Here is a 16,428-nt window from a genome sequence, read left to right on the forward strand (position 1 = left end):
CTAGATGGCCAAGTGTGAGGGACAGACGCTGTGAGTTCTTCCCGATCCCTCTGGGAACTGTTTCTGTTGCTCAGTAAAGCATACTGTTGTGTTCTCCGTGGGATGCTTTTCCGTGCTCATTTTTCCAGTGCTTTGGTGAACATCCCACATCCCAAAGCAAGCCACTCTGCACGACCATCACTCTCCAGGGGACCCCATGCTGCCCCACAGGTCCACACCTGCTGTCGGTGCTGGGCAGCCAGGAGTCCAGGGATGCCACACATGCGGCAGAGCCGAGCTTACGTATCCCCAGGGGCCGTGTCGCCGGTGGGTCCCCCGGGGCCCCCTTGCTTCCCACGCAGGTGCTCCCCGGGCTCTGAAACAGCAGCGCTTGCCCACCTGTGACTTGTCCATGATCCTGACCCCCGGGGAAGCACCTGACAGAAGCCAATGGAGATTCTTCTGCTTATCTTAATTTCTCTGGTTCTTGAAGACTCTGTCCTCTGCAGGGAGGCCCGCTGGGTGTTCCTGCAGACACTCACATGGAAAGGAAAGGAAGTTTCCCCTGTTGTCTCTTCAACGTGCTCCAGAGATGGAGTCACGGTAGCCCGGTGTCCGCCCCCGGGGACTGACGTGCAGCCGCCATCAGGAGGGTGGCCCCAGCTGCGGGCCCCTCGCCCCTCCAGCCCTCGAGCGGACCTCCAGGAGGTCATGGAGGTCCCGAGGCCCAGGCCCGCTTCTCCAAGCCCCTAACCACAAACGTGCCGCTGTTTCTGCTAATCCCACCAACTCGGGATCTCGATCCTCTACTAACTCAGTGTGAGGCCCTGTGGCCGAGTCAAGAGGAAGCCCCAATGAACATTCTTTTCCTCGGAGGATGACATCCTTAATCACTGTGTCTGCGTCCCCAGCAGGGCCTTCACGTTTGCCTGGCATTGGAGTTACATTCAGTACTCACTGGGACATCGTATCCATCCTGGAGGTTTGGTGTCCCCACAAATGGCAGGAGTGGGTCTTGGACCCCACTGTTCATTCACAGACTGGGCCGAGGGAGGGAGCCGTGCTGTCCACAAAGCTATAGGAACAAGGACATTAGGTGCAGCCCCGAGGTCATGGTGCAGACACCACGGACAGGAGACCCGTGGGTGAGCGGTGCATCTGCAGGTGGGACAGCGGGACACGGGGACACTGTCCAGCCACCGCCAGGGGAGATCAGGTTCTCTGTCTGCTGACTCCAAAAGCCGCCTGTGACCCTGTCCTCCAGAGAAGGTCATAGCACTGACCCCCTGATGTTAGAAAAAACTTACACCTGGAAAAACGTCCGAACAGATTACCAAAGTGCGGCTGCTTCTGTGCGGTGGCATCCGGGAACTGTTTTACTTCTAGCATTGTTGGAATTTTCTACAGGCACACATGTCATTGTAACAGGCTTTGGGTGTTTTCCTGCTGGAGAAGCATTTCCAAATGTGGGATTCAGTTCTTAGCATTGGGATGTGAGTCATTAGTCGTAGGTTTAAACGGGGTGACAGTGGGGGCAGTTTCTAACAGTCACCTCCCGGAGTTTCTACGTCTACCAAAGTTTAAAATTCTTTTAGCTGTTTGCCAAGAGTTTTTGAGTGCATGTTCCTTTACCTTGGGTGACTGCTGTGACTGATCCGCTCGGGGGGGGCCCAGGTGCCTCAGACCCAGGACAGTTTCACAGTTTTTAACATTTTTGGTCTTCTGCAGGGCAGTCTCCTCTCCACGTGTGCCCCCAGTGGTGAGGAGGACAGTCTGGTGTGCTGATTTTTATCGAGAGATGTCCCTGCAGATAATAAATTTGGGCCCTCGAGTATGTAGAAATCGGGGTTATTTCAATGGTCAAAATAGCAATTCTTGCCTCTTTTCACTGGGAAAACCCAGCTAGAAATCTAATGCCTTTCATCACAGAGGTCCTTTTTCTGTCAGAGTCTCAGATTAAAAGAAAGACCAAACACAGGACCCCCAAAAAGCAGGTGGACCTTGCAATAACACACACGTGTCCCTGAGCTCGGGAAGTATGGCACAGCGAGTAAGGGGCCACGACCCACAGGTGGTGTCACTGTGCTGTCCTCCCAGGGGAGCGCCGCCACACCGGGTCTGGGAGGGGGATGAAAACCGACCTTCAGTTGTTTATTAGCTGTACGTTGTTTCTGCGGGGATGTTGTTAGTCGTGCAGTGTGCCGAACCAACAGATTTCTCCTCCGTGTTATAGAACAGAGTCTAGCCTGACGAGCTCCGTCTGTATTCCGCCGACATCCTGCCGCCTGATCCGTTCCCCATCTTCCCTGCCTGGCTTAACCGTCCTTTACACCTTGAATTTCTACAGACCCCAGAAGAACCCCGACCTTCCCTTCCCACCAGCAGGCCCTCTCAGCAGGACTGGGAGCCAGACACAAGTGAGGAGGGCTCCCGGCCCCCCTCCAGCTGCTCCGAGGGGCGAAGAGACACGGCAGCCAGGATCCTGCAGACCCGGTGGAAGGTGTACCGACGCCAGGTGAGAGACCGTGGAGGCCGTCCCTGTGCTGCGTGGGCTGCGGGCTTGGCGCCACAGGCGTAGGTGGAAATGCGGGATGGACTAGACGCGGCCAGAGAGAGGACACGGGGGCTGAGGGACAGACCAGCACCCGGACCTGCCAGGGAAGGACTTGGTCTTGCAGGAAGGAAGGGGAGGTTTCCATTTCAGCTCGTCCTCAGGGCGTTGAGGGCAGGGGTCATTGGCCAGTGGAAAATGGCAGTGTCTCGTCCGGAAGCCTCTGTTGGCCCATGGGCCGGGTGAACACAGTGGCCGGGTGGCGGGCTGCCAGGGAGACCCCCTCTGGAATCACCGCCCCGTGTCCGGCCCGAGCACAGGGTCCCCAGGCAGATGCACCCATTGCAGAAACAACTGGAAATTCAAACCCCCAGAGTAGCCCCTCTTCTGGGGTTGTCTGGGGGGCAGCAGCTCGAGCTGTGGTCCATTTTACTGGGACTATGACAAACCTGCCTTGAGTGGCTGCTCCTCAGAGGACAGCACCTGGAGGTTAGGGGACGGGAAGACCACCCACCAAGCTGAGCGTGTGCATCTCAGGCCCCAGGAAACAAGTAGCTGTGGATCTGTGCTGAGTGCCTTCCTGCTCGGCAGCAAGTGGGCCGATGGGAAGTGGGGAAGTGCAGGGATGAGAGAGGAGCCCAGGGTGGGGGAAGTGGGGGGATGAAGCCTGGGGGACCCCCCCATGCTGTCTTGTGGAGGGAGGAATGGGGCCCCTCTCCTGAGCTCCCAGGGTAAGGGTGGCGATCTCCTTGAACGAGCGGCGTGCTCGGAAAGAGCTCCCAGTTGTGCAGAACACAGCAGAGCCCTATCTCTCCAGCTGAACCAACAGAGACTCTAGAGTCCTCTACCAGCCTGAATATCGTACGATCTCAGTTCCGGTTTTGTCTGTAGAGTTTCTCCAGCTATGGTTTCTTCCCACCTTTTGTTATGACAACGTACAGAACACTTAGAATAGTTGAAGGAATTCCACGAGTTCACAAAGGCCCAGCACAAATGCTTGCTCCCACACCGACTCGACAGTAGTTAACACGCAGCTGTGTTTCTTTTCTATGCGGATCGTCTCTTTGCACAACCATGTGAGAGTCTTAGATACTGTGAAACTTCAGTGTCTTCTACGCATGAGGGCGTCTCACTGACCACATGTCGCACTGTCAGACGCCCCAAAACATGCCGAAATTTCTCTCAGTCCTCTGGTGTCCGCTTCACGGTCACGTCTGTCCCCGTGCCCCGGGATGCCGCTCAACTGTCTTTTTCCACCCCGGATCCAGTCAAGGTTGGGTCTTGACCTGCATCCAGTGAAAGCTTCCTCTTTGGTTGTATAAACCTGCGCAGTGCTTTGTCAGCCTCCGCCTTCTTTTCTCTTGAAAGTCATGTTCTTCTTGAAGAGCACAGGCCGGTCTCCTGCAGGACGTCCCGCATCCTGCCTCTGTCCGATTGTGTCCTTGGGGTGGCCCTTAGCTTGTTCCTCTGTCCCCTTTACTTCCCGTACGTGGCACATCGGGTGTACAGGCTTGCCTTGGGTCCGGTGAGGCGTGTTTGGCCAGAGCACGCCCCTGCAGGTGGTGCTGGGTGCACTGTCCCCCTCCAGGTCCAGGTGAGGCTAGGTAGTCCCACCCGTGTGTGACTGCAGGTGCTGGGTAATGTTGCTGTTCTCAGGAAACACCTTGCCCTCGACAGTGAGCCCATCCATCTGTTGGGGGAGTGGCCTCCGTGAGCCCTGGTGCCCACCGTCTGCTGGTGGCTCTACACCCTTCACGCTGCGTAGCTCAGCCCATCTTTCACACGGTTGTGGGGTGACTTCAGATCCCCCCACTACTTAGTGGCTGGCACTCTTCTGTAAAGTGGTTTTCCTCATCGGCTGGTCAGCGGGGCACAGCTCCATGGTCTTCCAAAAAGGCAGGCTAAATGCTTCGCTGTTTTCGTTCAAGTACTAAGTGAGCGCTGATTTCCAAGCCAGGGATGGGGGGGCCAGTGGGCTTCTGCCCCCGCTCTCTCTCAGGGGAGGGAGCACTGCTGCTTTTAAGATCAATGCGTCATTTTTCTCTTCACATTCATCGTGTCGCACACTTGATCTGTGGGAGCACTCGGGGTTGGCTCTGGTGACTTTGGTCTTGCTGGCGCACCCTTATTTTCTGCACAACAGGGTGTCCCGAGCTCTCCGTCCTCCTCAGCCCAGACCTGGGTGGTGCTTGCCACTTCTGAGCCACTTGACTGTCTGTGCAGCTTTTCCCCTCACCTTTCACCCTTCTCCCCATCAGGCCTTTGCTTCACTAAGACAAATTAAGGATGGCTCAGTTGGCTGAGTGGCTGACTCTTGATTTCAGCTCAGAGCATGATCTCAGGGTCCTGGGATCGAGCCCCGCCATCAGGCTCCTCGCTCAGCGGGGAGTCTGCTTGAGATTCTCTCCCTCTCCCTCTGCCCTTCGGCTCGCTCATGCTCTCTCTCTCAAATTAAATAAGTTAAAAAGCTCTCTAATTAAATTATTTTATTTTAAAGATTTTATTTATTTACTTGACAGAGAGAGAAAGAGTATAAATGGGGGAGCAGCAGACAGAGAGTGGGGGGAAGCAGGCTTCCCACTGAGCAGGGAGCCTGATCCGGGGCTCAACCCCAGGACCCTGAGATCATGACCTGAGCCGAAGGCAGACACTTAACCAACTGAGCCGCCCAGGCGTCCTAATTAATTAACTTTAAAAAGACAAAATATGCAGTGCTCTAAGAGCAGTGCCCTAGCTGACTGCTCCCCACCCCCCAGGCAGGCCTAGCCACCCACACCGGCTCCCACTGCTGGCCCCTCCGGGAGCTGGGCACAGCTGCCTTCTTGACTCACGGGTTGAGTCCTTCCTTCAGGGTTCTGCGTTAAAACAACTCAGGAAAATCAAATGCACATACCTACATCTGAGAATAAAGCATTTGAAAGGCCACTTGTTGGGGCACCTGGGTGGCTCAGTGGGTTAAAGCTTCTGCCTTCGGCTCAGGTCATGATCCCAGGGTCCTGGGATGGAGCCCCGCATCAGGCTCTCTGCTCAGCGGGGAGCCTGCTTCCTCCTCTCTCTGCCTGCCTCTCTGCCTACTTGTGATCTCTGTCTGTCAAATAAATAAATAAAAATCTTTAAATAAAAAAAAAAATTAAGGCCACTTGTTTAGACCTCGGGGTCCTGGGACCTCAGTCCAGGGTCCTCTTGGTCTGCACGTCTCAGACTCACCTCGGGGTACCGGGGTGTCTGCGGCTGTGAGGAGGAAACTCGGGACCCTCCCGAGCCCTCCTGGCCAGTGCTTTGAGGTGAGCCGCAGGCTGCCCTCAACAGGGCCAACGGCCGGCCACGGTCCAACATGCCTCCTCCACTCAGGGTCCATTTCCGTGGGCAACATGGCTTTTCCTTCTCTCTCAAGTCACAGCATATTTCCACTCCTGCACTTACGCTCTTTCCAGGCTTCCTGTTGGACTTCCTCATCCTGCGGCTCACCCCACATCCTCGCTGGCACTGTCCTCATCTGCGTGGTCTTCATTGGTCTTGATTGTTACTGTGATTAAACGTTCGGCCACTCATTCATTCATTCATTCATTGTACATCCCGCAGGTCCTCATACTCCGCATTTCCTTAATCTGTCGAGGGACATACGCTCTTCTATAAAGGCGGGGGGCCAGGCATTCTGATCGACATCGACGTGGAGCTGGCGGGTGTATGTTTCAGGGACTATGGCCCTTGTCCCCCATGACACGTGCGTCATCCTGGGGTTTCCACACCAGAAGGACTCAGGCTTCACTGTTCAGCCGTGGGTGTGGCTGAATCTTCTCCAGTCCCTGGGTGTTTCTGATGATGGGTCAGATTTGGGAGCCAGTGACCTGACCTGTGAAGGGTGGGGTTCCCCTTCGTAGCTTCTCCAGCAGGCGGGGGCTCAGCCACTGTGTGACCATTCCAGAGTGGACCCCCTTGTCGGGACAGCTCTGGCTGGGGGAAGGGGCTTCCTCACGTGGGGCTGAAGATAAGTGCCCACGGTGGTACTCGTGGGTCTTGTCTCCTGGAGAGCTGCCGCGGGTTGGCTGAGAGCCGTGGACGCCAGCAACGAGGCTCATCTTTAACTGCGGCTCGCCCAGAGAAGCCTGGCCATCTGGTTATCGCTGCTGGCTCCCGCCGCAATGTCTGCCAGGCAGGGGAGGACAGGGACCCCAGAGCCCTCCACAGACTCTCAGTGAGGGGTGCGCCCCGGTGCCCCGGCTCAGCTTTCTGTCTGCGGAGACGGTGGCAGGGCCAGGATGAGAACACGAATGCCGTATTGTGAAAAATTCATCCTTGTGTTAATTCATAATCTGTCTCTTTATTTCAGAAAAAAAAGGCTGTTCTGACTGAGGTAAGTGAGGTTTATGTCACCTGTTTCTAATACATATTCTTTTTTTTTTTAAGATTTTTTTTTAAATTTATTTGACAAAGATCACAAGTAGGCAGAGAGGCAGGCAGAGAGAGGGGGGAAGCAGGCTCCCCGCTGAGCAGAGAGCCGGATGCGGGGCTCGATCCCAGGACCCTGAGATCATGACCCGAGCCAAAGGCAGAGGCTTAACCCACTGAGCCACCCAGGCGCCCCTCCAATACGTATTCTTGCACTAGAGCGAGGTCACGGTGGGATGTGTTGGCGCCTTGTTTTCGTGAAACCCACCAGACCGGGTGATTCCAGCACCGGATGACTATTTGGATAACTTTCCATGTTCGGAGTCATTCAGTCACTCAGTGATTTTTCAACACACGTTTCTCGGTCATCAGTTTGGGTCCAGTGACCCGGCGGGCCCTCGGGACTCAGAAAGGTGTAGAGACAAGTCCCTGCAGGCCAGGATGGCAAGGCGTGCGTTAGGGCTCTCGGGAGGGCCTGGCCCAGGGTCTGGGGGACGTGCGGGCTCCCAGGCTAAGAGGGAAGGGCTGCCGGCAGAAGACGGTGTGCACAGGAGTGCAGCTTGCCTGGGAGGAGAGCAGGTCTGGTGAGCAGCAGAACACATTGTGATGGGTGCTGGGACCCGACGGAGTCTGCAGCCATCTGGACTGCATGGGGACCCACAAGGCCCCTTGCCGCGCTGCCGTGCCCTCCCTCAGCCTGTTCCCCAGGCAGCCTCCAGCGTGGCATGTTTTCAGTGTTAAGTGACACCCACCACTGCTCATGACTCACTCCCAGACTTGGAACAAGAGCCGAAGCTGTTGCCTATAGACCCTCCACGCCACACGCCCTCGCTGCCCACCCCCACCCCTCAGCCCTGCTCATTCTCCTCTAGCCAGTCTGGAGGCTTCTTTGGGACTCCTTGGAAATACCAAGCTTACTCGTGCCACGGGGCCTTTGTAGTGGCTGCTCTCTCCGCCTAGAAGACTCTTCCTCCAGACACCTGCATGCCTGGCCCTGCCCCCTCCGCTTTACAAAGGAAATGTTGCGTCCTCAGAGACCCTCTCTCTCAATACCCCGTGCCAGCCATCAGTCCAGCCCCGGGTCCTGCTTTATTTCTCTTTGTAGCTTTTATCCGTCCTCGACATTTTGCTATTTTGCTTGCTTTAAATTGCTTATCTCCTGTTGCAATTTATGTAAGTCCCACTTCTGTTCTTAAACTGCTGTATCCACGGTTCCTAGATGGTGCCTGCCACATGGTCAGCATTCAGCAAATATTTGTGGGATGAGTGGGTGAGTGGGTGAGCTGGGGACTCCTCAAAGGACCGTGTAGCGTCTTTCCCAACCAGCCAGCCAGCTGGCATGCACTGTCGTGTTCTGCTGCTGGTCCCCCGGGGCCCCCCCAGGCCTGCGTGTCCTCACCTCCCCAGGCAAGGCGATGACAGGACCCCTGTGTGGGGCTGCGGCTGGGCTAGGCTGGGCTTCTGCCAGATTCTGGTGGCTATGACGACAGCAGCCGTCGCCCCAGCTTGTGTCGCCTATAGTGAGCCCTTGCCCCAGGTTGTCTGTATGCAGCGAGCCCCCCGGGTCTGTCTACACATGTACCTGATTGTTCGAATTTGCCCGAACGAGGGTTCTCTCCCCACGCTTTGTTGGGCCACTTTCTGAACCCCGCTTTCAGAACATCTCCTTCACCCCACTTCCTGTAACAACAAAGTGATGGTGTTCCTCCTAGTGACCATGATTCTGGAAGGTCATGCCCTCTGGACACATGACGCGTCAGGCCCCCATGTGCTCATGTGGCACTCCCCTGAGATGCGAAAAAAGCTCGACCCCTTTGTCACGCTGTGACATGTCCAGCCAGGGCTGCCCCCAGAGTCCGGAACACTGATCTCAGGACTTAACAGAGCATCCAAATGGAAACCACTTACGATTAAGGTCAGAGGGTAGATAATTCCTTGGCAACAGTCTGAGACCACGTCTGCCCCACTTGGTTTTGGAAGATGTGTATGGAAAGCACGTGGCATGGGATTGACTGCCCAACATGGAAACATACCTGCATGTAAAATACGGACGAGTACTGGCCGCTAAACGGAACGGCATTTAACAGAGGACTAGGTTTACTGTGGGAGGGGACGCAGGTGCCTCTGTCTGCACGGGCGGTGGGGGTGGCTCTTCCTGCAGGAGGCGCTGGCGGGTGGCATAGGGGCCGTGCACCAGTGAGAGACGTTGTTTTCTCCGTTGGCAGAGCTTTTCCCTCAGGACCCTGTCCTCTGCACCTGCCGCCTTCCAGGGGACTTAACTTCTCTTTCCCTCCCACCCTCGTTCCCGCCAGGCCGCTACGGTGCTCCAGGCAGCTTTCAGGGGACACCTAGCGCGGGTGAAGCTACTGTCAAGCCAGGCGCGTGCTTCAGAATCCCCCGGCCCGCCCAGCTCGCCCAGCCAGGTAACCCTGGGGGGCCAGATGCAGCGGGGGCGCTTCCTGCCCTTTCTCCGTGTCCCGTCTCGTGCCCCATCAGCTGGGGCAGCACAGCATCGCAGTGTGCGTGTCCTCCCTGGCGCCTTGCTGTCATGGGGACCACATGGGGCCCGGCGGCGGAGCCCGTGGTGCAGGCACCGGATGGATTTAACGCCGGGGGCCACATTACTTGGAGGTGCTCACGCACTAGGCAGCATGCCAGCTCACAGTAAAGATGGAAGCATTAAGATAGGCATTTTCTAGATCCGTCCCTCCTCTGCAAAAATGGCCAGACACTCATTCTAAGAATCTCTAAGAGTCTGAGTGTCAGGAGGCTCCCTGGAATGGGGCTGCATTCACCTGACTCTCTGGGGGCTTGGCGGGGGCCCTGCCACACCCGGGAGGTGGGCAGAGGCTCCCAAAGGGCTCTCTTCCCCATGGTCGTGTCACCGCAGGACCCTCTGCCACCACAAGTTCCAAGCCCCGCCGTCCAGGCCGAGGATGACCCAGGGCAGGAAGAGGCCATTACCACCATCCAGTCTGTCCTCCGGGCGCACCTGGCACGGGTCAGGCAGAGGTAAATCCAACTGGCAGGCCACCACTGTCCTGTGTTACTGAGACGTGGTGCAGGAAGGTGCCTGATGACAAGGGCAGCCCATAACACACCCGCGCAGGGTATGGCAGCCAGGACCTTGGCGAGTCACCAAGCGCAAATGCCCGGGCAGAGTCCCTCCCACACGTGCGGGTCGGGTAGCCCGCCAGTTCTGGCCCTCAGAGGGGCCTTCCTGGAACGGTTCCTCATGCTGGCGGAAAACCAGCAGAAGGGCTTACACACCGTGTGGTTCTGGTCCCCACCGTCTATAGGATGGCTCACTTGTCCTAACACACCACCCTTTAAAAAAAAAAAAGTGATGTGACCCCAGCATTCAGGGGGACATGGGTGTTGTCAGGCCCCTCGCACAGCAGCTCACACTCGCTCTCACCTGCTGGGGCCACGGCCGCAGAGACTCAGACCCCATCCAGGTCGACTCGGCCAGAGTGGGATCTGCAGCGAGGCGAGGGGAGTATCTCTGGGGGTGGAGGGGTGGCGTGAGGGTAGGCGGCTCAGGCTTCCCCTGTTTCCCAGTCCACACATCACTTTTCGGTCTCTGCTTCCTCTCTGCCAGAGGAGAGCGGTGGAGGCAGACTCTCACGGTCCCGGTTCTGGACGAGCTGGGACGGCCGGGGCACGGCGCAGGTCAGGGTCCCTCCCAGTGCCGCCAGCCCTGGCCAGGCCAGGGAGAGCCACACAGCTGGTGGCCATGTCCACGGAGATGGCAGTGGGCACGAGAGATTGGGAGAGGAACGTGTCTGAGGTCTGACCTTGGTATGTGCCCGCGAGTCTGATAGAGGGCACCCCCGTGTCCCTTGCAGCCCACCTGTGCCAGCTCTGCTGCCCTCCAGCGCCTCCATGAGTCCCGCCGGGCCCCCAGGCTACAGGGGCAGTCTGTGAAGTCCACGCGGCCATTCTCTCTCTTTTTTCCAGTGCCTCCAGCCAGAGAACCGCTGCAGCAGCCTCTAGGAGGAGGAGTCCCGCTCTGGCCAGCCCCCGCCAGCCGCCAGCTGCGCCCTGCCCTGCTTCTCCTGGTAATTTCATTTCATGTTGAATTTCCACACGAGGGGCAGCTGGGGCCCTCTGAGCTCTGAGCAAGGAGTGGCTGCCGCCCTGGGGTGTGCGGGCACGCGGCGGGGCCTGACCCCCATCCATACAGCGAGGCCATCGGCGGGGAGATGCCTCCACCGAGCCTCCCACACAGGGCTTCGTCCCTCATCCCTCGGGCTGCGGGGAAAGGCGAGCCCATGGGAGGCAGCTCAGGGGCCAGTCATGGTGGTGTCCAGCCAGCTACGGGCCACACAGTTGGAGCCTCGTGGCTTGTATGTCTCCGGTTTTTGTTCTTGGCTCTACTGCAGCCGTGTGGTGTCCTTCCCTTGGGCCAGTGCTTTTCCTGTGTGTTGGTTTTGAATGAACCTTTGTTGGTATTTGCTTTTCCACCTCATTAGGGTAGAAAACAGTGCAGAACTCTTGGGACCTGGCAGGGGTGCCGCACCCCAGCTGCGAGGCCCAGTCCCTGCTCTGCCCGGCGGCTGATGTGGGGTCCCGGGCAGGGCCCTGGGTCCTCCTGAGTGAGGCAGAGGCCCGCCCAAGGCCACTAGAGCATTTCTTGGGCCCCCATGAGTCCGACAGCCCCTCACGCTGGCTGGGAACCTCCCTCCATGCTGCTCGCTTGCACTCTCGGTACTGCTGCTGGAGACGAGCAGGGAGGTCGTGTTGTGAGCTTTGATGCTGCCCTTGGACAGAAACACGTCTTGAGGTCTCGTGTGAGAGGGTGCCACGCAGTCACCATGCGCTGCTCATGGGGAGGTCTGTTATGTCCCGAGCTTCTCGGTTGCACAGATGGAATCCGGGAAGGACAGGTGCTGGTGGGGAGCGGTGCTTCATTTCAGGACAAACTACAAGGAAGTAGATTTCTGAGCCAAAGCCCTTTGGGGTAGAGAGAGACAGGTGGAGGTAGTGAGCCCTGTCCGCATCTGCTGCCGGCTCTGTGCAGGGCGGGTGCGTGTTGTTTCAGGTCAGGACAGTGACACAAGCAGCGGGGAGATCGTGGAGGGGCCGGCAGCCGAGGACGAGGCACCAGGGCCGTGGGGGCCAGGGAAGCCAGCAGCCCTGCCGCCCTGCTCTGGTGAGTGGGGGAGGCCGTGGTTGTGGGTGGGGGGCCTGGCCAGCCCATCCCTTCTGGGGCTGGGTCCTGGAGGATCTCCTGCACGAGCTGAGAGTTCAATGCCCTTGTCTCACCTGAAGGTCCCCACTCCCTATCTAGCCTGTCAGAGCTTGTGACCTGTGACGTTGGTGTTTGCTTCACAAGCTCCACATATAAAGTTCAAGGAGCGAACGTGAGCAGCTCTGGGAGGGAGCAGGGGGGACACAGGTGTGTAGGAAGGACATGCAGGTGTGCAGGGAGGACGTGCAGGTGTGCAGGGAGGACGCGCAGGTGTGCAGAGAGGATGTGCAAGTGTGCAGGGAGGACGCGCAGGTGTGCAGGGAGGACGTGCAGGTGTGCAGAGAGGACACACAGGTGTGCAGGGAGGACACACAGGTGTGCAGGGAGGACGTGAGGTGCAGGTGAGCAGAGCCCACAGAGCCTGAGGGGCTGTCATCTAGAACCTCCGGGCTCCCCAAAGCTCACATTATCCTGCAGAAACCAGCTTCATGCTGATTTCGCCCAACCCCACGTTTGGTGACTGTCATCGCATAGGCAACCTCTTCCTCCTGCTGAGCATGTGTCGTCTTCAAGGAGCGTGTGTCGTCTTCAAGGGGCAGCCGCGTCCCCCTGCCCAGAGGTTGCCGCAGAGCCAGCAGAGCCGCGTGCGAACTCACTGCTCTTGGTTGCCCCCAGGGCAGCCTGCAGGGCAAGTGGGACCAGCCCTTGTGTGTTCCAACAGTGCCAGTGTTTGTAGCGGAAAAAACTGAAGATAAGCTTGAAAACAGGTGTTGTAGTGTCCTGAGGCTCTCCTTTAATAGTTCCCTCGGAAGTCCCAGAGGACAGCTGACCAGTCCCATGACTGCCAGCAGCTGTGTGGTGTCCCACCCTCCTTAGCGCAGTCAGCGCCCGGCCGCCCTGTGACTGCCATGTCCCCAAGCAGTCTGAGTGCAGCCTTTCCTGTGACTAGGCGCCCCCCTGCCTCCCCTCCCTCACCACCAAGCCCACACCCAGGGTGCAGGTGGACTGAGGATTGGGGAAGTCAGCTGTGCTGAAGAAAGCGGGGTGCGGGGTGTGTCCGTGGGGAAGCTCACGGCATTCCCTGGGCATCCCCTGGTCCCGCCTGCCTCCCCCGCCTGGAGGCCTGAGTCTCGAGGAAGGTGGCTCTGACCCATTCTGGTGGCCGCCAGCCCCGGCTGCCCTCAGGTCACAACCCCACCCCGGCCCCAGAATCGGAGCACCGCGCGCGCCCCTGGCTCCCCGCCGGCCAGCCCTCACCTGTTGCAGGTGTTGGCCTTTTGGAGATGGCCAGTGTGTTCAGAGCTGGGCTTGGCAGCCGAGGTGGCTCTGTGGCGGCTGAGACACAGTTCTGAAGGTCTGTCCCACCCTGAGCCGCTGGGGTGACAGCCTCCTCTGCTTCCTTGCAGGGCCGCCCTCTCCCTCAGGACCACCACCCCAGCCCCAGCCCCAGCCCCAGCCCCAGCCCACGGAGCCTCCGCCCGCAGATGACAGCAGCTCGGATGACTCAGATGAGATTGTCGTGGCTCCTGCGCTGCCCACGAGGAAGGCCACCGCCCCGCCGTAGGCCCCAGCCCTGGGCCCTCGCACGCTGCCGGCTCCGCCAGGGAGCTCAGGGTTCTGAGGAAGAGGTGCGCTCTAGAGGACATAGTGACCAGAATTGGAAAGTGATTTATCCCGTTAGGCAAGAACTACCTAGTCCACAGCTCAGCGCTCTCTTGGGCTTTTCTCTTCGGTGTGGTTTTGCCGCCTGTGTGGGTGGTTGTGTAGGAATCCTGAAGCCTTCGCTTCATGTCTGGGCTGGTTTTCAGGGTCAGCCGGACAGACGTGTGTCCGGGATGGGGGCAGCCGCGAGCCGGGCAAACACACACTCCGGGTGGCGGCTTCCTGGCTACCTTTGGCCTTGAGCTGGGAAGAGCTGCTCTGTCTGGAGCCACCCAGCAGTACCTCCTTCTGCCTGCCAATATCTTCTCTGACACCACGTGCCCCGACCTCCTCCCAGTAAGTAGGTCAGGCTGGACATGCCGGGGCCATGCCTTCCGGAAGAGAGGGATGTGATCGGCCTGTGCAGGGCAGGCTCTCCCCACCCCCGTGACAGGGCATGAAGATGTCAGGGCCCCAAGATGGGCTTAGGCTCCTCGGGCCGCTCCTTCCTGCGCCTCTCCACACAGACCCTCATCTGCCATCGTCCCCACCTCCCCAGGGCGCTGTCCCCATGAGCTGCTATGCCCAGGAGGAAGTCTGGTGGAATTTTGAGACTTGCAAGGGGGCTGGCTGTCCCCAGGGCCTGAGGAAGGGGTAGCAGGGAGCCCACGAGCCCTTGCCGCATGTGCACCCCAGCTCCACGGCCCGGCCTCTGCCGCACAAAGCTCACTCAGGAGCTAAGTCTTGCCTGTTATTTGTGAGATCAGCCCTCGCTGATGGTGACCTGGAGAGCCTCTGGCTTGGGTGGCATTTCAAGAGTCTCTAGAGCCCCATGTCCCTGAGGTCAGGTGTCTGACATTAGAAAGCTCACTCTTGCTGGGACCGAGGGTGGCCCCTGGAGCCCTTCTGAGGGAGCATGATGGTCTCCTTGGGGAACCTCAGGCCATCCTCCCCATGGTCAGGAAGCTTCCAGCTCCAGCACCAACTAGGCATGTGGCGGGGGGCGCTCTGCATTGCCATCCCCCGGTGGGAGGGGTCTCCTCAGCTAGGTTCTGTTCCCACAGCGGGTCGAGAAAAATTCAGCTGGGACACTTGATCGTTTAGCTTTTCTTCTTTGTCCAGTCATGGGCTGCCTCGTCGTTTCTTTTCTCTTTTTCTCGCGCCGAACTGATTGGTAACTTGACTGAATCTGTTGCTGGCCCTGGCTTGTGATGTCTGTGGGGTGCGCTCCCCAGGGACTGGACCACCCTTGCGGGGAGCAGGCTCAGAGCTCAGGGGCCAGTCGAGCGCCAGGGGGTAGTGAAGGTGGGGCCGGCAGCCTGTACGCTCCCAGGACGCAGCTCCCACCCCTCACGCAAACAGCGGCCTTCCTGCCCGCTCTTCGCTCTGAGGAGCCAGTGGCCTCCGGGGCTCAGGTCAAAGGGACATCCCTGCCTCGGGTCCAGAGAACCAGGCCCGCTCGGGAGAAGGGCAGGGGCGGCTGCGCGCGGCGTTCGGGCTGGCCTGTGCGCCATGGCCAGAGGGGCCTGGGCAGCGGGCGGGGCTGAGAAGACAAGGTCAGCCCCTGTACTTGGGGATTTCCAAGGAAACACCGCAGAGAACTGTGAATGTGTACACTTGTCTATGCACTTGGGTGCAACGCTGTTGATCCATTAAAAGCCAACAGTCTCAAAGTTGCCTCGGTCACTGATGCGCCTCCAGTCCGTGACTGGAGCTGATGTCCACCACACACAGCCTCTGCGGGATGGCCTGCCCCGCGGCTCTGTCACCCCGCAGGTCCCGTGGAGAACCCTGGGCACCGGCGCGCTTGCAGGGCCTGGGTGTGGGGCTGGGGCGCCGCAGCTGCAGAGGGGCCCTGAGGAACTGCGGCCGCTGTGTCGCTCACCCCAGGGCCAGTCCCCTCTGAGGCCCGCGAGACAGAGGGGAAGGGGATCCAGCCAGAAGGCCCTGAGCACCCCAGAGACACAGGTCACTGCCCTTCTGCGGGGAGGCCCAGGGCCATGCATGGCTCACTTTGCCCGGGTTGTCACGGCACCCGTGCATCAGCCGGGACGCCCAGCAGCAGAACCATTTACCGTGAGTCTGTGTAGGTAGCTGTGCTCTGAGAAGCTGCCGCCTCTCCATCCCAAGTACCCTCCATGTGCCCGGTCCTGGCTGACCAGGGCAGCCGCAGGCAGAGCGCATGCCGGCACCCTGGCCACGGGGGTGGGGGTAGGGCTCCAGGCCGTGGCCGCCCACCCTCCCAAAGCAGTGTGGTTCAGGGTCCCCGGGGCCACTGCCCAGGATGCACGCTGACCTGGCCCGGCTTTCAAGATGCTGTTCCTGTCACCAGGACGTGGGGGAGACCCTGGCCCAGGAGCCAGGGATGGACCGTTGTGTCACTTGTCTGAAGGTGCTGGCCAATGACACATGAGTCCAGGCCGTGCCGTGGCATCTGCAGCCCTCAGTTCCTACCCACCCAGCAAGCGTGGGCTGAGGAGAAAGGGCAGGAGGAGCGGGTGCCAGTGAGAAGACCACGGGGCAGGACCAGCTGGTGTGTGGGCCGGACCGTGGGCAGACGTGAGACACGTGCGTGTGGCGAGCCAGGAGGTGGGTGGTTCTCAGGGAGCGCGGCTGCGGGTGTCTCTGCAGAGTGACCCGGGAGTGGGGTGCGGGCCGGGAAGCGCCCCCAGCA

The 16,428-nt window shown here is 59.2% G+C and overlaps 1 protein-coding gene across 1 annotated transcript in view; it reads left to right on the forward strand.

Annotated features, from left to right (window-relative positions):
- Window positions 1–15,424, forward strand: part of IQCE (IQ motif containing E) — a 46,154-nt gene extending 30,730 nt beyond the window's left edge. Inside the window, exons 17-23 of the mRNA XM_080830937.1 lie at window positions 2,327–2,494; window positions 6,861–6,884; window positions 9,232–9,342; window positions 9,810–9,931; window positions 10,880–10,980; window positions 11,943–12,074; window positions 13,520–15,424. Coding sequence (XP_080687063.1) covers window positions 2,327–2,494; window positions 6,861–6,884; window positions 9,232–9,342; window positions 9,810–9,931; window positions 10,880–10,980; window positions 11,943–12,074; window positions 13,520–13,677 — 816 coding nt within the window. The 3' untranslated portion in view covers window positions 13,678–15,424. The remainder of the gene's footprint in view (window positions 1–2,326; window positions 2,495–6,860; window positions 6,885–9,231; window positions 9,343–9,809; window positions 9,932–10,879; window positions 10,981–11,942; window positions 12,075–13,519) is intronic.
- Window positions 15,425–16,428: the final 1,004 nt, after the last annotated feature.

This window comes from Martes martes, assembly GCF_963455335.1.
Source record: "Martes martes genome assembly, chromosome: 18".
NCBI lineage: Eukaryota > Metazoa > Chordata > Mammalia > Carnivora > Mustelidae > Martes > Martes martes.